We start from the raw sequence: 20,142 nt of genomic DNA on the forward strand, positions 1-20,142 counted from the left end.
GCAGAGCAAGGCCCTGTGCAGAACCTAAGAGTATCCGAAGAGACCACAGTCAGCTTCAGAGTATCATGGCAGCCAGCTCCAGGAGCCGTCACTCGCTACCGGTTGACCTACGAGCCTGTTGGGGACGAGAGCTCGAGACTGGAGACGACCACTATTGGCCCCGAGACAACGATGGTGTTGCGGGAGCTTCGTCCTCAAACCACCTACCGCGTCACCGTCCTTCCTGAATACCAGTCTGGCTCCGGAGTGCCACTACAGACAGACGGCACCACCAAAGAAGGTAACCATAGCTTCATGTTTTGCTGTTATAAATTAGAAGCTCCAAAGACCATCAAGCAGAAAAGTTTTTCTGCAGTATCAAAAGTAATCCAGTTGGTTGTTAGATATCCATGGTTGTAGTGCAAACAGCTGAGGATTCAGAGGGTTAAAAGGTAATGATCAGCAGATCATGAGGGTTTGGAGGTGGCAGATTTTTGTTCCAAAACAGATTCTGGGCCAGAAGTTAAGCTCTGAAGTATCCTCTTCTGATCCACAACAGGTGCCTGCAGATGTCTTGTGATCATTTTGTTTGGGCTACGGGACAGTAAAAACTATAAAAATCTAATTGCTCCTTTAAATCACAAAGATGTTGGATGAAGAAAACATTCTGAGTCCAAGTTCCGACCATTTGTGTCATTTAAAGACCACAAAGGAAATAAGTTAAGACTTTATTCTCCATCCTCACTGACCTTCTTTGTCCACAATGGGTTTTTTTGCTTTTTAAAAAGCAGGTCTTCCTCTGCCATTTGGCCTTCACTTTCATTTTGCTTTCATTCCAAAACTGCCTGGGAGTGCGAGGAGTCCACACATGCTTGACCCCAGTGGAAAGTGAAGTCTGCAGTGTTAGTGCAACCTGCCACCCATCGGGCTCCTCGTCAGGTCTGTCCTGCCTTACAGAGACAGGAATGAAAGACACACGGAAGCACAGAACGATGGGAAATAGAAGTGGGTCAAGATGTACTCGTAGGCGATAAACAAAAAAGCAGGAAAGTGGAGGAGCGTTCACAACCCTCCAGCCTCTGGATGGTAGCATTTTGTGATCTTTGTCATGGAGAAGCTTCTGCTGGGGACTGTTAGCTTAAGCACTTGTAGAGGAGGAATTATGTGTGTTCAGAAAACTATCGCCCTTGAGCCAAAACGCTGAGGACACGGATGGAAGTAAACAAATTATATTCCTGTGTAGCAACAGCGTTTCTTCCCGTGTGTGAGGGTGCCGTTCCCCTCCTGGTTCTTCCTTCAGACGGTGCAGCTGCATGTCGTCTGAGGTGGATTCTTGGTTTTTTTGTATTTCTGACAGTTTATGAAAAGAGGCAGGATTAATCCCAGCCTGCAACTCTGACATGAAACACCCAGCTGGCTCTCAGATGGATTTATGTTTTTCCATCCCCTGTATGACTTACAATGTTGTTCCCATTACAGTGTTTACTGTGCCATGACTTTATCTCAAAACTATGAATTGATGCGGGGCCTTGGGGGTGTGCATGAGTTGCCCTTTTGTTTGCAGACTTTTCCACACGTCCTGCGGTGGGACAAAAGCACATTACAGCAGCCACTCGGAAACACTTTACTCTGCTCCTTGTTAGGGGAAAAAGAAGTCAAATTTCATCACTAAGTAGGAAAATCACAACATCAGGCAGATGCCACAGTGAAGCACTTAACGGTAACACTCAGCAGTGTGCGTTAACACCAGGAGGGCACATGAGTCACTGCGTTATTTCAACAATCATTTTTCAAAGTCAAATGGTGTGAACACGTCCTGCTTAAGGTGATTCAGATCCTGGTAGCTGCCCAGTACAAACACACTTTTCTACTGTGCAGCTCAACTGAAGCGACTGCAGTTGAGTGTCTGGTTCAGAGGCAGACTGAGTGTGTCTGCCTGCTTATCTCAGTGTTCGCTGTGCTGGTCCATGCAGATATTGCAGGAGAATGTGTCAATATAGTTTTTGCTTCTAAAAATCAGACGTATGCTAATTATTTTCATCACTGAAAAGCCTCTGGAAAAATCCCTGCTCAGCACAAAGGCCACTGAAGGTCATGAAAAGCGACATGGAGACTGGAAAACACTAAATGATGAGAGCGCAGCTTCATAAGTTGTGTGTGTGTATGTGGGGATGTCAGTAGTCTCCATTAAAGACCTGGTAGATCACGTTAAAGGTCGAGAGCCACTGCTACATGGATGTTTTTTGTTTGATCTTCAGTAGTATGTGGCTTTGAAATGATTAGATGATTCACATTTAAAATTATTTCACAGCAGTTTTAGCAATCATGTTAAATAAGTCGAATATCTACAATACTAATCATTCACTCCATTCGTTCCAGCTTTTTCATCTTTTATATCAGTTTTCTGACTAAAATCTTGACTTGATTTGTGACATAAAATTAACTTTAGTAATGCACAAAGACAATGTTTAAATACACATCAAAGTGTCTTAATGTCCTTTTTCATTGCTAATGTGGAGTCACAGAATAAACACATCAGCAACTTAAAGCTCAACATTATTTCCATGTCAGTCCTGATAAGCCGCTTTGACCTGCTGATCCTCCAGATTAGGCGATCACTCTGTTTTTATTATGACTGCTTGGCTCAACAGGCTCACAACTAATGTTTGAGGTTTTTACTCTAATTACTGTGACTAAACCCTGGAAGACGACCAAGTTATCAGAAGAGATCTTAAAACAAACATTTAATACAAGTCTGTGTTTGAACATGGCTGGCTTTTGTGATTCATGTGATTCTACTTTAAATATCCAGAGGGGCTTCAAGGGTCAAACCCCTCGTTACTGCAGTGTGATAACAAACACAGTGAAGGAGGGCTGTAAATAAATCCCCATTTTATTATTTGTAAATGAAACTTTATGTGAACTGAGGAACTGCACAACTATGGCAAACACGTTAGGACAAAATCAAAAATGTCATTGAACATGTCATAGAGAAACACGTCATAGAACAGTTATTTTCATTCTTGATTAATCTTCTGATTATTTGTCAACTCTCATGTATGACAAAGAGCAGTAGAAAATTGTCACATCTGAGAAGCTGAAGCCAGAGAATGTTTGTCTTGAATGATGGTTGATAATCAGTGCAGTTATTATTAACCAAAAGAGCAATGAAAGCCTTTTGACTCTGTTGCTGTACCGCAGTGAGGACAAAAGCAGTAAAAATATGAACAGTACAAGCGGAGGATAAAAGTCAACGAGTTAACAAAGAATGTGCTTCATATTCATGGGCCAAGACATACGGGATTCTGGATCAGAGTGTCAGCACGAAGATAGTGTTGAGAAAAGTCAACAAATGGATTATAAATGTGTACAGACAACTTTCACAGAGATTCAGGGCGGGCAAGCTGATTATTGAAACATGACTGGTTAATATTGATCCAAATGATGGAAATATCTGTGCATGCTGAAGAAAGGAGCGAGTTTCTGATGCTGTGTGGGATTTTAGAGTGCGAACAGAAAAATGATCTTAGACCAGAGTTGTTATTGAAAGCAGGTGTTGGGTTCAGTTCTGGTTATTCTCCGAGCTTTCCTAACCATCTGCTAATCAAAATAATCAGCAAAGGTTTCAGCTTGAGGTTAAAACAAGCAGAGGAGGTAATCATTTTAACGCGTTTTATGTAAAGAAAGCAGTCAAGTTTAGTCTGTAAGGTTAAAGCTTGTCTGAAAAATCTTGTGTACATTAAAAGAGGTGGCTTAATTTTTATGTGGCTGTGAAGACGTGACATTTCAGTGTTGATGATGTCAGTAAATCACGAGGGGAGCGTTGAAACAACAGGTCAACTCATCGTGCACAGCCCTCGTTAGGACCCTCTAATCAGTGGAGGTATGAGCTGTCAGACGTTTCCTGTAAGATGAGTCTGTAAAGCTGGGTGGACGCACAAACAGTTTGGACAGCATCAGTCGTCGTGTGTGTCAGCATGCAGAGATGTGTTCACACACGTTTGTCAGCTGGACACATATGGACCAAAAAATATTGGACTGCGTGCACTTGCAGACCCTTACAGACATGGACAGATGACATAATTTATGTCGTGCTGACTCTTGATTGATTTCATCTGGGGATGAAATCTTTTTGGCTCCTTTCCTGTAAAGGCAAAATGCCCACAAAGTGAAAGGAACACATGACCACTGAGACAAAGCAGCAGCGATGGCTTCGCGGTGGAGCTGAACGCGTTACGATGAAGCTGCAGTAACAGTGGGAGGTGAGAGTGGACGCAGCCGTCAGCCACACAGGCTGAGAGGTGAAGACAAACAAGACCGGACAGGAATGTAAGCCAGCTGAGAGCAGTGCTGGAAGGTGAGGAGGAGCAGGGAGGACTGACTCATTCCTTTGTCTGTCTCCGTCTGTTTATGTGTCCACCTCCATGTGTCTGCGTTTCTCTGTCTCACCTTTATGTGTCCCATCTCACCTCCGTGTCTCTTTAATTCTAATTTATCCCTTAATCTGTTTTTCTCTCTGTCTGTCTTTCTTTGTCTTCATGTGATTCTCCCACTCTCTCTCTGTCTCTTTGCTGCTGTCTTTCTTTTCACCTTGTGAGGGCTTGCCTGGAATTTAATAGTGGTGTCCACAGCTTCCAGATGTCTCCCCGGTCGCAGAGTCATGCAGTCAGTGCAACCTCTGCTGTTTTTCTTTCTTTCTGAAGCTTCAGGTGGTCAGGCCTGCACTGCCACAGCACAGTGCATTTGTTTTGTTGCATTGCATTCACAGTCTGGTTCAGTGTGTTGGTAAGACCCCCCTACCAGACATCCCCTGGTGTTGGTCCACATGAGAGACATCTGGTAGGAGGTTCCTCGTTACCTTTGTTTCCCTCACATGTAGGAAAGCTCAGCTGCACCGATGCTGCAGCTACATTAAATCCAGTGAGCTCACTCTCTCTTACTGTAAAATCTCTTACTGTACAGTAAGAGCCCACGTTAAGCTTCACTGGGGCCTCGTTTGCGCGCAAGAGGTTTCTGTTTACGACCAAATGGGAGCTAAAATGGAAAACTCTGCTTCATGCCAAAATCAGCGGTTTACAATGTTTTCTGTGATATATCAAATTCATGTCGCTGCCCAAACTACTGCATAAATGCTACAGAGAGACTCAAGCCTTTCCCAGTTTGTTCAAACAATGGCATAGTAGATTCCAGGATAAAGTCAAATGACATTTGTATAAATGTGGTCTAGCTCACTCAGTTGTTTGGTGTAAACCTGTCCACAGCAGATATATAAAGGCACTACTGCTGCTGCTTTTGGCTTTTTTCACCAAGTCCTAAACTTTAACGCTCATTTGGAAAGACCCCAAAAAGTTGACATGAACCAGGACTTCCTGATTGTTGGACCAGTGCAGTGTGATGCTGCTGTGGGATGGAAAACCTTTGGAAACTGGAGAGAAAAGGGAATCACAGTGATGACAGTGCATCTTAGAATTTATACAGTCACTTTGACAAATGAAACTGGACTGATTGGCTGCCTCTGGGGAGGTTTTCCTCACTCGTTTTCCTTTCTGTTCACAAGCTTCATGTTGTCCTTCATACTAAGGTGACTTTCATTACCAAGTGGTGAAGCAGGTGAGATTGAGTTTGGAGTTAAATCGAGGTTCGGGCTTGTTTTCTGAATATATGACGAGGTCCAACCTTCCAGCTTGGCCGTAGATTTTGGCTAAAACTAAAACTTTTTCAGTATTCTTGAGACTCTGCTGGCCGACAGTTTAGTTTCCAGTTTAGAGTCGTGTTGAAAGAGTGAACATTTCAGTTCAATTGTCACATGAAGGTGATAAAAATTATACAGGGGAAAAGAACATGACTGGCTGTGAAGATATTTCCCTACGGCACTACGGGTTTGGGGACCAATGACCTATAAAATATTATGGAAGATATTTTAGTTAAATCTTCTGCTCAAGGGATTGAACAGATATATTGCAAGGGGACACATTTATTTGCATTTTTTATGGTGTGGATGTATTGTTGAAGGTCCTGATGGGAATCCAGGAAGTCTGGTCTGAAACATGGAGCCGTGAGTTTATCGAACAGCAAAAGACTGCACAGTGGTTTGTAATGTATATGAAAAGATGAGTATGAAAAATGATAACTTCTCAGTTGATTTATGACCTCAGTAAACATTTTCCTCATGAGCTTATGGTCTCATTCGCTAGCTTCAAGTCTTCATCACTACAGCATTGTGTTTATTTGCTGCTGTTTATAGGTGTGTTTTAAGCTGAGAATCTGCACAAAATTTCATTATGCTTGCATAATGACAATAAAGACTCTTGAATCTTGAATCCTGAATTTGCTAAATTATGGTCAGATTTTGTGTAAAGTAGACCATAACGCAGGGCACGCTTTAGGGCGGGGCTACTCTCTGAATGACAAGTGACTACCACAGCATGTCCTCGGGTTCTCAGTCAGATCCAATCAGAATGGCCTCCTCAGCGCCTCACCCTCAACCAAATATGGCCACTTTCCAACGAACAGGATGGCGACAGCCATAATGCTTCAGAACGGTAGTCCACAAACCAGTGGACGATGTCACGGCAGGTTCACACTCGGTCAGGGCCCCTTCTGAACCAACACAGTGATTCCCTTCAACTGCATGAATGGGCAAACATGGAAGAGCCAGCTTTCTTTCCTGTCGTCTGGGGCACCCGAAACGCCGCAGGCCTCTCTGCGCTCAAGCTGCTTTAAATGTCTGATGGTAGATGGAACATGTGAAGTAGCCAAGTTTATTTTAAAGTAAGAAGCCAAGAAACTTTCCACTGTGACTGGAAGAGTGAGTGTGTTTTGGAGCTTTTGATTTTAGCAAACAATCTTCTTCAGCAAATGGTTCTTGCAGCGTTGTCATGGCTGCTTCAGTGTTTCACTTTGTTCCCCTGACTACACTTTGAGAATACTATTATAAATGGACACGCATACTTTTAAACTTAAGGTCGCAATCTTCTCCTGCATGTATTCAGCATTTTAAAACCACTCTGATTTTGAGTAAGCTGTCATGTAAACCCAAATGATAATGATATGATACACAACAGACAGATAGATGGAGGAATCAGTAGGTGTAACTGCAAAAGTGCATTAAATTTCTTGTGGTTTTGTTCACGTTAGCCTCGTGGTGGGTTGTGGAAAAATAAGTCTGAGTGAGGTGGCGTCTGCCGAGCACCAGATATTCCATGCTCCATCTGATGGCTGTCTGTGGCTGTTCTTTTCGAAATCCTCCAGCCTCGAGAGACTCCTTGAAGCAGATAAAAAATGGCAGCTGTGGAGAGCTCCCAGCTCCCTGCTAATGGTGGCTGCAGTGGCGTCTGTGTGGTGAGGAGTGAGTGATGGCAACTGAGCAGCACATGTGAAATAGCAGACAAAAATAAACTAATATATCTACACGAGTGAAGCGAAGGAAAATCCATCCAAGACTGGAAGTAACGCAACGTTTGATGTGTTTTTATAGCTCAAATTAGATGCAGCCTGTCAAATTAAAAGCGTGGTTGGAGTCTCTGCGAAAAGCACTTTGCAGATTACCATAAAGCACTGAAAACTGAACAGAACTGCTGAGAAAATTGACCTTTTTTAATTCTCTGTCATGATGTGCTTGTCAACCTGTTTGAGAAGTTAATTTACAAATAGAGTTTTCCCCAACAGACTGCTCCTCCCGCCGTCTGTCCACATGTTTTGTTTTTGTAAAAAGATCAAAATGACATTTCCTGTAGCAGCTGGTGGGAACATGCAGGCGTATGTCTTTTCAGTGTTGTCCTTTGCTCAGATACACACACATTTTGACTTTCTGGCTCTCCTGAGTTTGTACAGAGAGTTTTTGGTTTAAATGAAGTATCCTGAATGTTGTTGTCTTCAATCCAGACCACAAACAGTTTTCCTGACTATAAACATTTGGAGAGCCTGGTGTTTTACTCTCTCTTATTATGTGTATCGACTGGCCAAAGCTACAGTGTGATTTATTTCACGCTCAGTCTCTTGATTGTATAGCTGGTTCTGATATTTTGTGATAATTATCACTTTGTGGAAACTTGGCCTCTCAGTCTTTCCAGCGCCTCCTCTGTACACACTGTCACCTCCTCTAAACTCAAGACAGATTATAATTCGATATCGAGCGTCCTCCTCCTCTTCTTCTGTTATTCATATTTCCAGCGTGCTGCTCTGTTTGTGCAGGAAAGTATTTCTGCTTATAGCAACATGAGCCACTGGTCCCAGTTTGTTAAACAGATCTATGGAGGCTTTGGCTGCTCAGAAAGTTGATATGAGTCAAGAAAACCTCTGAAAATACTTCAATGCTGTGTGTGTGTGTGTGTGTGTGTGGGGGGGGGGGGGGGGGGGGGGAATGCAGTTTTCAGTCAGCACATTTTTGTAAGGTGATGTCACTTATTCACTCCATCCCTTCATCATTAAAATTAGACTTCAGGTTTATTTTAGAGAGAGAGTTTAAGACTGACTTAGAGTTAAACGAGTTCCTTCTGGACAGAAGCAGCAGTCACAAAAGGACAAGACTGATGTCTCATAACTGCTTGTTCTGAACAAATGGCAGTCAGATTGCAGCATTACTCAAAGCATCCTACTCAAAGCGATTTCTTTAAAAAGTGGTCACCACGTCTTCAGGCTGCAGAGTTGGACGAGAGACGTTAAAACATGTAAAGCTGTGGTTAGTTTAAGGATTAGGATCAGAAGCTGCACAGTGAGAACTTAATTAAAGGACATTTATTCTTTACTGCAGTTTGGATTGGATTTTAATTGTTTGGCAGTTGTTTCTATTGTTTTTACTAATTGCTAATACCACAGTACAAATACTCTGCTATGACTAAGTCTTGCATTGAAAATGTATTTTAAGTGATCAGGAACAAGTACTTATGGTATTCAAAGTAGAAGTCGTGAGTGCAGTGAAGTGTCCCCTGTGACTGTTGTCCTGTCATATCTGACCTCAGATCAGCTGACTGTGACTCCTGCATTAACCTAACAGCAGGATTTCACTGTTGCAGTTGCTTGAGCTGGAGCTCATTTTGAACTATTTTGTATACAACTAATAATTGTTTTAATTCTCAATTAAGTGATTAATTAACTAATCATTTTGGTCTTACTTGCTATTACTGTTGGATTGTTTTATTTATAACAAAACATTAGAATTTATAAACGCTTCGTATTTTTTGTTCATAAATATTGATTTTTAAAGTAACTAACTCATAAATAATAACTAATAAAAGTTTTGAAATAAAAAGTGCAATATTTCCCTTTGAAACATTGTTGATATTAGAGGGGAGCAGAACCAGAAAATGACACACAAGTAAAGTACAAATACTTCAAAGTTGTACTTGGTTATTACTTACTTTTTTGTCCTTCAAATAAGAGACCCAAGTCATAAACTGAACAGCCATCAGGATGCTGAAGGTTCCTAAAACCCACAGTACAGCAGCTTCATTGAAGGTTACCTGCTTGAAAGGTGAACCGGTGAACTTAAATGTGTGTGAATATCAAACAGAGGGACCCGCTGAGCTGATGAAGTTAAGATGTCCAGTAAACTACTGTTGATTTCTTCCCTCATTATCCCGCTGGCTCAGTCGACACTTTGAAGTTATGGGGTTCGTGACATGTTTCATGTGTTTCCTGTGCCGTGTCGCTCGTCTCCCAGTGCTCTGCACTCACTAATGAAGCAGAAAAGTCTTAAAAATATCCTCAGAAGTCTAAAACAGATCACGCGTTTCTCCAGTCCTCTCTGCCCTTTATAGCTGTGGCGAGTCGTTCTGTTCTTCTGTCCACTCGATGGCCTTTTAATAGTTTCCATTTTAGAAAATAATCTGATCTGCCAGCACGTCCAAATGGTTCCTTTGTTTTACAGGGAAGATGGATTTAAAAGAAAACTGTCAAATACTGGAAAGAACATTTGAGCAACCGAGCCAGACTTTAAACAATATAAAACCTACTCACAGATGACTTTTAAAACTTCTGTTGTGATGTGGGAGGAAATTCGGGGCTGTGGGGGCGCTGTTTTGCACAGGCATTTTAGCCATAATAATCTGTACTTCTGCTCGTTGTTTTCAGAGGTGGGCCCACCTAAAGACCTGGTCACCAGCGACGTGACCGACACCAGCTTTGTGGCGTCTTGGACAGCGGCTCCTGGGAACGTGAAGGTCTATCAGGTCCGATGGAAGTCGCTGTTCTCTGAGGAGACTGGAGAGAAAATGGTGCCAGGAGACGTTACCAGCACTGTGCTACAAGAACTGAGTCCGGAGACGCTCTACCAAGTTTCTGTGGTCGCTGCCTACGATCATAGATCAAGCGACCCCCTCACTGGACAGGAAACCACTGACGGTAAAAGACTGTAGACCATCTGTAGATGCTCATTGTGCTCTGGAGACAAAATGTTCAGTTAAACCAAAATTAGACAAGTTTTAACTTGAACTAATCATGATGAAGTAGATGTTGATTGTGCAGTGTGACGGCCGTAGAATAACGACATCATCAGCATTTGGAATGATTCCTGTTGATTCGCTTGCATTCACCATACAGTTCTGTCTGCCACCGGGTACAAAGTGACGTGCTGTTCACAGTCCAACCTTGTCTGCTCTCATGTCTCCATAATGGAAGGCTTTAGTTACTGTGACAGAGTTTCACATCACCTCTGCAGCCCAGGAAGGGTCAGTCCATCTTTTTACAATATTCTCAGCTTACACAAATGGCACAAAATATGATGTTTCGATTACAAAACAACATGCCACACGGATACGAGTCAAAGTATATCGAACACTTCCTTTTATCACAAAAACAAAAAGGATTGCAGAACTTGCGTAATCATACATTCTCCCATAACGTTTCTGCTCTCGTCCAATTTTAAATTAAGGCTTTCATTTTAGATTCTTTTCGAACCGTAATTTTGGGTGAAACACCAACATGGTGACAGTTTTGTCATGTTGCGCTCTGCTTTATAACACTCAGAGGAATATGGGTACAGCGTGTGTGTCCCATGAATGACGCACTGCCAACACCACGCTGACATATGGCATCAGAGACAAAGCACACTCTGAAAATGTCAACACACACTGGCAGACAACACTTCTATATGCACACATGGGAAATCAAATGGCCCAAGTCCACACAAACAGGCTACCCAAAACAACGCAACGTGTCAATAAACACATTTCAGTTCATATCGTTCCCCACCTTCACCGATTTGTTTAAATCTGTCAGCACATTGAAAAGTTGGACGCCGTGTTTTTTTCCTCAAATAAAACTCCGCTATAGTGAAATCAAGCAGTCTGAAAAACTTTCCTTGGGATCATTAAATTTACATATTATTCCCTTGCAAAGTTTTTTTTAATCACTCGCAGAATCATCGGAATAAGTTAATTTCATTTTATAGGGCTTCGGTTGTTTCGGGGGAAAAGGAAAATGTGGTTAGCATTTCCTCCAAAATGATCACTTCTGGGTAAATGCCTAATTCATAACCAATTAGTTTTGGCATGAAGCTGATGGTATTACTCAACACTTATGCCTGCAGTTATGAATACATAACGGTTACAGAAGGAATATAAAGGGAAACCACACTTGGCCTGAAAATAGAGTGGGAAAGATGATTGCTTTTAGGGTTCAGATGAAAAGTAACTGCGTGGTTTAGGCTGTGAAGAATCCACCAGAAGGAGATGATTGTGTACGAGTGTAGTCCTGGACATCCTGAAGACTGACAGATTAAGATCTGTCAGAGGCAGCTAAAACACTGTGGTCGGACATTTTAAGTCATATATTTATGTACAAACAAATCCAACATGGTCATCATCCATATTCGAGCTTAATTATCAGTAAAATATATGACATGTAAAAGGTACTAAACGTTGGCAAAAATATGAGTCTTAAGGTTCATGCTGATCAGTCCAGGATTGCTGCAGACGAGTTTAGACTTCATCCGGTTCAGAACATTTGTTCTTTTGCTTTCAGCCTCTGCCGCTCATAAAAAGTTGACTGTGTCGGACGAGACCGAACACACCATGAAAGTCTCGTGGAACCCGGCGCCGGGCAGGGTGAACCACTACCGGCTGAAGTACGTTCCCATCGGTGGAGGGAGAGAAGTGGTCCTGAAGGTTCCTGGGACGGCCACTTCCACCATCATGAAGCGCCTGCAGTCCATGACCACTTACAACATCACCGTCCATCCCATCTACAAGCGCGGGGAAGGAAAAGCAAGGCAAGGAGTAGGAACGACACGTACGTTGGTCCATAATTCAACCCTATGACAGACAGTACACTTCAGAAACATCTCAACCAAGACGTTTAAACTTGAGTTCACTCTTCAAACATTATCACTGGTGGAATGAAATATAAAAATCTGCTGCATCTTCAGAGTTGTAGGGAGTCCTGTGATTGTTGTCCCAAACCTGATTCAGAGTTCAGGTATAAAATTAAAAGTGACGGTGTGAGCTTTGTCTTTTAGTCCTCCTTCCCCAGAATCAGAGAAACTCACAGATGTGGTTCCTTGATCTCTGTGTGTAGTTAATTGATTCAGATTTGGAGCAAACCATCAGCATGTAAAAGGTCTCAACTTCCTTTACCCTTGAGTCTGATCTTTGTGATTTAACCTTTAAGGTCAAGTCAGCATGTGCCAGTTTTAATCGTATTTTGCTTTGAAAGGAGTTGCTGCTTGGTGCCCTGGACATCCACTCATTTGAGGCTAGTCTCACTTGTCAACCAGACACCAGTGACTTCATGTGAGCCTGGAAGTCCTTATCCTGACTTCTATCTCAATGGATGTTCTCCTGTTAAATCAAAATTCAGTATTGCAAAGCAAATTTAGAAGACTGGGTTGTTTGACAATTTAACACTTCTTTCAAGTGAAATGTTAATACAAGTCATGTAACCTTGGAAACAGATGGCATTCTGTTGTCCAAGTTGCAGATTTTTTTACTTTACTTCACTTTATACTTTGTCATTGTCAAGAAACAACAAGATATATACAAGCATCATCCAAACTTACATAGCAATGCAATACATTCACAGTTTAATAAATTTTTCCAGTCTTCCACCAAAAATGAGGACTGACTTCCAAGTTTAAACGACTTGTTAAGATGAATATGTTTCTCACTGCAGGTGCTGCTGAGCTGCAGAGAAGCGGCTTAATAGAATGCTAAAACCACAGTTAAACATCTGCTCAATCACACGCTACCATTACTAACACACAGCATGACACTGGGCTTTTTAACAAGTCACTCCGGGTTCAAGGTATTGTATTATGGACTAATGAGAAACTGGCTTGAATGTGGTGTGGCTCATCTTCAAAACCTTTGCCAATAGTTGGACTTAAGTTAAGCTTTTATTCTGCTTGAGTTTGTCCTGAAGTTCTGGGCGGTTTCTTCTATTTCAGTGTCGCCCTTCAAGGCTCCCAGAAACCTTCAGACCTCAGAGCCCACCAAGCACAGTTTCAGAGTCTCCTGGGATCCAGCACCCGGAGACGTTCGGGGCTACAAAGTGACCTTTCACCCCATTGGGAATGATGTTGACCTGGGGGAACTCCTTGTTGGTCCCTACGATAGCACAGTTGTTCTAGAGGAACTCAGGTAACATATTTATGTATTCTGAGTACTGAACTATAAATATTTGAGGTTAAAGAAAATGACAAGCGACAAGAAAAGCTCATGTTTGTTTAGCTCATCGTGACCTTAGCAACCATATACATGAAAACATAACGACATTGCAGCCAGTCGAGTCACCGCTGACCCATGTCCCGCCACAACCCGGCAACAGCCTTGTGATGACCTACCTGAGCATCTATTGGCCACACAGAAGTACCCTAACAGCCATTTCACAACGCTCCACAGTAAACCTCATATAAACAGATCTTGCCTAAGCAAACAGCAAATGTAGAGTTCCTTCAAAATATTTAGTCTTTTCAAGTTATCAGTAACATTTGTTTTGCAACTTGCTGATGGTGTTGACATTATAATACTTACCTGTTGTAATAGGAAATGGAAACTATTTAGACAGTCCGTCATCTCTAAAAGAAGGAGGAGAGTACGGACCTGAGTTACCAGTTGATACACATAAAGCAAACACAGTTTTTCCTAGTGCAGATTCATGCAGTCTGATGTGAGTCATTTTGTAGGAACTGTGGATGTCTATTTTTGGAATAAAGGTCAAGTAAAAAAAATGCAGTTTTTTTGTTACTTTTAAAAGTTATTTGAAAGAACAACAGCTACTTATTCAAACTCTGGACTTCTCTTTTTGACCTTAAAGTGTTCTAATGGAGATAGTGAAAGACTGATGTAAGTTGTCTCCTTCCTCCCTCAGGGCAGAAACAAAGTACTCGGTCGCTGTGTTTGGGATGTTTGATGGAGGGCTGAGTAGGCCTCTGGCAGGGGAGGAGAGGACGACCCTCTCCGACGGTCCCGAGCCGCCTCCTCTCGATTCTTCTGGTAAAAGCTGATAACTCCAGCACACTATCATCTACACTCCATTAGCAGCCCCAAAGAGCAGGCCTGCAGACCAGACACTCTCTGGTCCAAGTTGTTTCATAACAGGAGTGGTGTGACATGGAAGTGTCTCCCACATTAGTGCCAGAACTTGAATTATTTGTTGTCAGGCGGAATTAATATCACTGTCTCTCTCACAGACTGAAATTCGACGCAGATGATTATGATTAGTACAAATTATTCTTCGCTGCTTGGCTCGTGTTTCCTTGCCTCCCTCATATCACATTTGCAGATCTGCAGCACAATGACATGCCATTTAACCGACATGTGCTGAAGTGATAACACGAGCACTGCCCCAACCGGACGTGTTCCCTGCCTCATGTGCTACATATGTGCCAGTTTGTGAGCCCGCGATGCGCTGACCTTTAATGGTGTCGCCGCACACGTGTATCTCCAGGACAAGTTACTATTGAACTCAGTATCTGTGGCCCAAATATTTTGGATTTTTTTTTTTTCAGTCGTGCAAAAGTTGAGGTTTCCCATTTTTATGTTTTACGAAGAGTGGAAAAAGGCTCTGCTTGCAATTACAGACTTTTTTATGATCCAGAGCTTTAGCAGCCGCTGTAATGTATGCAGTTAGGAAAATGTTACGCTTCTCATAAGACCCTGACCCTGGGCAGGAATCCCTTCCATAATGGGGAGCAGACGTGGTGACCGAGTGCCCACCGAGTGGAGAACCGACCAGGATGTTCCATCGAGGTTCCACTCAGAGATCCTCATATATTAAACTGCGGCTCTCACTTGACAGGCTGCTTAGTGAAGGCTTCAGTCCAGACTTCCTGACAGGTCCATGTGGTCGGCTGCTCCTCCATATGTAGCAAAAACAGACATCTTTACAGGTTACTAAAAGCTTTAACTTTAATTTTTACAGTTTCTTATTTTAACAAAGTATGAAAAACGTGAGACTGAAGAGAGAAAATTCTGCTTGTTTCCATCTACATTTTATTAAATCACGTCATCAGTCACATCGTCTATAATGACCAGACCTTTGGAAATGTTCAGCGTGATGTTAGTTTGCTTTGCCATCACTTTAAAGTGTGTAAAGTTTTCTAACTAAAAAGATGATGAAAGATGACATTAATTAAAGGGCAGCTTGTTTCAGTAAGGGTAACTTCCATATCAGATCTCTGCTGAATCAGATGGTTTTCAAATTGTAAAGTCTGAGTAATAAGCTCAAAATCTGCTCTGTGATGACTTGTTTTGGTGGGGTTTTTTGGCACCTTTTCACTCAAAAGCTCTGCAGGATATTTTCTTTTTACATCAAAAGATTTCTAACGTTTAGCAGAACAGGTCCAACTCGAGGCCCACTGGCGTAGGTATTTCCAGCTTTCAGATGAATATTTTAGCCTTCACCAACAGATCAAGTTTGTAAAGCTGTCATGGATGGAGCTCAGCAACCTTTCTGTTTTCATCCATCTTGTCCAGGATGACTTAAAATCCCTGCTTGTCGTGCTTACCATGTTGAAAGCTCTGGAAAAATGCTGGTAAATGGTTCTTGAGTTGGGATCTTTTTATCAGTCTATGGTTTTTTGAAGACAACAATGAACTTTAAACTTTTCAGCTTTAAATAAAGCCGAGTTTAAAGAAGTCACAGACAGCTTTCTGCCACCCCTCCAGGGACTGTACTGTAACAGATTATCCATTCTGATGAGGCTGACCATATCAGCCAAGTCATCTGCAGTCCTGCTTACCCCCAGAAGATGTAGATGCATAGATAGATAGATAGATAGATAGATACTTTATTGATCCTGAGGGAAATTCAAGACATGTAGATCAAAATTTGAAAAACAAAAACCTAACCACAATAAACACATAAGCGTCTCAAGCCCAAAAACGGCCAAAAGTCAAAGCTGCTGCAGGTTTCTGCAGGAGAGTGGTGTCAGACTGGTGTCCACAGTCAGACTGAGCTGGATATTTGTTTAGTGAAACTCGAGCTCAGAGACTTTGCAGTCGTCTACAGCATATTAGATGTCTCTTAAAGCAGCCTCTGTTTATGACATCTGTTTTAATTAATGAACGTTGGAAGGACACACGAGCGTGTTGTTTACCGGCGGTGTTATAACTCAAACAGACTGAGGTCACTTCCTCTTAGCGTCAGGCATCTGTTTTCTGCAGCCTGCTGAAAAGGGACAGCAAAGGTTATTTTGATTGTCTCCTAACCTGTTCTCAATTGCACACACAGGGGCGTGTTTGTCCTAGAAAAGAGGACGAGTGGCAGTTTTTCACTCCTCCAGGTGCCCACAGCAGGAATGTGCAGTAACTGTGGGGAGCAGGAGGCGTTGGTATCACTGTGTCAGAGAGACTGACTCCTGCTGCTGGAGGTGTCAGCCTCAGTGTCAGCCAGAAAACACCACAGGGCTGATTCACCGCTGGATGTAAAAACCCAAAGCACTCGCTGGGCTGGAAGACAGAGAGAGGGAAATAAAGGCCCAGAAGAGAGAGCTGTTAATCCAGAAGTGACAGCCGTTGCACAATGTGTTACTCGTGTGAATTATTTGTGTTACATCATGCTGTGTAAAACATTCTGCTGTGTAAACTTCTTGCTGATTGTTTTGCAATGCTCTTCGGCTCTCTCTTCTCTGATGTGTCCCACAACATTTTCTCTTTTTTTCCACACTTCCACATTCACCTCAAACGGTTCATTTAAAGCTGGACGGGACACTCGTGGTGGGTGTCTGCGGTATGCCAGGCGTCTCACTCACTATCCGTCCCCCTCCTCACCGTCTCTCTCCGCAGACACTCAGTGTAAGACCAGCGCGAAGGCCGACATCGTGCTGCTGGTCGACGGCTCCTGGAGCATCGGACGCATCAACTTCAAAACCATCCGCAACTTCATCGCTCGCATGGTCAGCGTGTTTGACATCAGCCCTGACAAAGTTCAAATAGGTAATATTTGCGTACTGCAGCTCCTTCTACAATTAATATTAATACTGTTAGGACTAGTATAACCACTGTAACTAACCGTTTAACTGGTTTAGTACTCATAACCCTATTCAGCTCATGTCAGTGTGTGTACAGCTACTGCTGATACTGCTGCTACTGTTCACAGCACTATTACTACCTCTGCTGTTTATTTAAGTACTTCTTATACTGCTGCTGCTACTTCTTTTCTAACGGTACAATCTGTACTAGTACTACTCATTCTGCTGATGTTACTGCTCAGACAGAGTTTTTACAGCTAATCCTAGTGCTGTCTGTTTTTTTTCTTGTTGTTGGGAAACCTGTGTAACTTTTGTTTTTATGGTTAATGCATCCTTGGTTACAAATGGCTTGTGTTTTCTGCAGGTCTGGCTCAGTACAGTGGAGACCCAAAGACCGAGTGGCACCTGAACGCCCACCCGACCAAGGAGTCCCTGCTGGACGCCATCGCCAACCTGCCGTACAAAGGAGGCAACACCATGACAGGTGACTTTGTGCAGGCCTCACCAGGTTTAAACCACTGACACTGGTTTAAAATATACCACTGTAGAAAATATGGATGGAGTCTCCTGGTCTGAAATGTGAAGCCAATGCAAGTGCCTTACAAGTACATTCTGTCTAATGTCCTGTAGGGGGCGACTCTACTGGTTTCAAACAGAAGTCTGATTGCGTTTGAGCTTATGAGAAAATTAGTTTACTTTTCAATTGATTCATGACCTCAGTAAACAATTTCCTGAAGAGTTTATGGTCTCAAGCACTGGTTTCGAGTCTTCTTCAGTACAACATGCTGTTCTTGTTGTAAATTATGCTCCCATTCAGAGTAGAACATAAATCAGGAGATGATTCAGGGCACGCTACCTTGTGACTGACATATGTCTAACACAGTGTGTACTCTTACCATGATTTGAAGTTTGTGTTGTTAATATTTAAATAAGTGTATACTGAAGTTGTGTGGTTTTTGTACTAACCTTTTCCCATTAACAGAATTCACAGCCTGAAAGCTTTGTAAACCACTTTTGTTGCTGTCATTCAGGTTTGGCTCTGACCTACATCCTTCAGAACAACTTCAAAGCAAATGTAGGGATGCGTCCAGATGCCCGCAAAATTGGTGTCCTGATCACTGACGGCAAGTCCCAGGACGAAATCATAGTCAGCTCGCAGTCCCTGAGAGACAGCGGCATTGAGCTCTACGCAATCGGTGAGCGACTTCGCCGGCTTGAATACTGAAACCATTACTCAAGTGCACAAGAGTTTGGTGATATTAACACAGTTTGAAGATGCTTATTGCTTGTGCTACCATACCATACCATTTTCCAGTACTCAGCTCCTTATGCTACATATTTCAATATTGTTCAAGATTTCAGACTTATGAAAGCCAAAGTAGCTTCAGATTTGTTACAACTTTGATGGTTGGGGTGTGTCACACACAAACTAGAGACGTGTCTTGTCTGCAGGTCTCGTTTTCTCAGGCACAGTTACGATGACACGTTTTTCTCTCAGGTGTGAAGAACGCCGACGAGAACGAGTTGAGGTCCATCGCCTCAGACCCAGACGAGATTCACATGTACAACGTCAACGACTTCCAGTTCCTGCTGGACATCGTCGATGACCTCACCGTCAACCTGTGCAACAGCGTCAAGGGTTCAGGTATCGTCACTGGCATCAGAGTGGACTTAAAGATGACAGGGTTTCAAAAGGCAGCGAGAAAGGAGCCAAATTTTAACATTTAACACAAATGAATTAGAAAATGTTGCTTCTGTATACCTGATTTATGCAACAAATTTTCATTGTTTAAAAATTGTCTTTTCAGACAATTCAGAAATTGGTATTAAAAAAGAAGAGTGATTTGGTTTTGTTTTTAGGCTAAAATACAAAAATTAAACCAAAAAATAAAATCATCTTGAAACTTTACTTCAGTTTTCACATTTCAACCTCAGCGATCAGATGGTTTTCTAGACTTGAAATGAAGTACAGCATCGTCTATGGCGATTGCAGGTGTATTTTCCTGATGATGGTGCTCTGAACGACACCTGAGATTTTAAAAAGACCTCATCTGAGGATGAACTCTTTCAGGTAGCTGAAATGGGGTTTGGCAGCTGCTGCACTTCCAGCTTTTTCTTTGACTACCTTTGAGTCAGATTTACACCTCGCAGCAGGGACGGCTGGTGGGGGTCAGATGGAAACTTCAGAAAGTTCTGCTTTTCCGGAGTTTAAATAGCCACAGTGTTTAAGACTGACAACCATATATTTTTGAAATTTTACAGCAGCTTTCATTTGGTTTTACAGGCGCTCGAGGGCGTGACAGTTGCTCCTTTAGGCCAAGACTTGAACATAAGCAAAATTACACTTCTTTGGTGCAGCTGCTTTAACCCTGCTTGAATGAGGAAACTAATAAGTGAAGTTATGCAGTCAGCGCGAACCCGAGATGAAAACAGAGTGTTCCATTATCCAGTGATCAGTGCTGCTCCTGAAAACAGAAAAATGGACCAAAGAAATGCTGATAAATTTGATGTGGTTGCTCATGACAACAGCTTTCGTTTGAGACCATCACACGACGCTGCTCCAAGCGCCTGATGGACACTTTCACTCTGGAAGTGCTTTTTGTCTGTAAATCAGTTTGGAGAGGAAATATAAAAATGATTTATGCCAAATAGTTTCTGTGTCAGAGGAGCGAACGCGACGAGGGCAGATTTGTGGTGGCAGAGTTCACAGTGTGAAATACTTGACGTGTCAGATCGCGTTCCAGCTCTTCTTCATG

General features: G+C 42.5%; 1 protein-coding gene across 5 annotated transcripts in view; it reads left to right on the forward strand.

Moving 5' to 3' along the window:
- The window catches only part of col12a1b (collagen, type XII, alpha 1b), a 104,640-nt gene that overhangs the window by 17,245 nt on the left and 67,253 nt on the right, over positions 1-20,142 (forward strand). For all 5 annotated transcript variants that reach the window (XM_046372281.1, XM_046372282.1, XM_046372283.1 and 2 more), the window contains 9 exons: positions 5-280; positions 10,051-10,320; positions 11,941-12,207; positions 13,361-13,553; positions 14,284-14,408; positions 17,202-17,351; positions 17,751-17,870; positions 18,418-18,582; positions 18,885-19,031. In XM_046372281.1, the coding sequence (XP_046228237.1) occupies positions 5-280; positions 10,051-10,320; positions 11,941-12,207; positions 13,361-13,553; positions 14,284-14,408; positions 17,202-17,351; positions 17,751-17,870; positions 18,418-18,582; positions 18,885-19,031 (1,713 nt within the window). The remainder of the gene's footprint in view (positions 1-4; positions 281-10,050; positions 10,321-11,940; positions 12,208-13,360; positions 13,554-14,283; positions 14,409-17,201; positions 17,352-17,750; positions 17,871-18,417; positions 18,583-18,884; positions 19,032-20,142) is intronic.

Source organism: Scatophagus argus, chromosome 19, assembly GCF_020382885.2.
Source record: "Scatophagus argus isolate fScaArg1 chromosome 19, fScaArg1.pri, whole genome shotgun sequence".
Lineage (NCBI taxonomy): Eukaryota > Metazoa > Chordata > Actinopteri > Scatophagidae > Scatophagus > Scatophagus argus.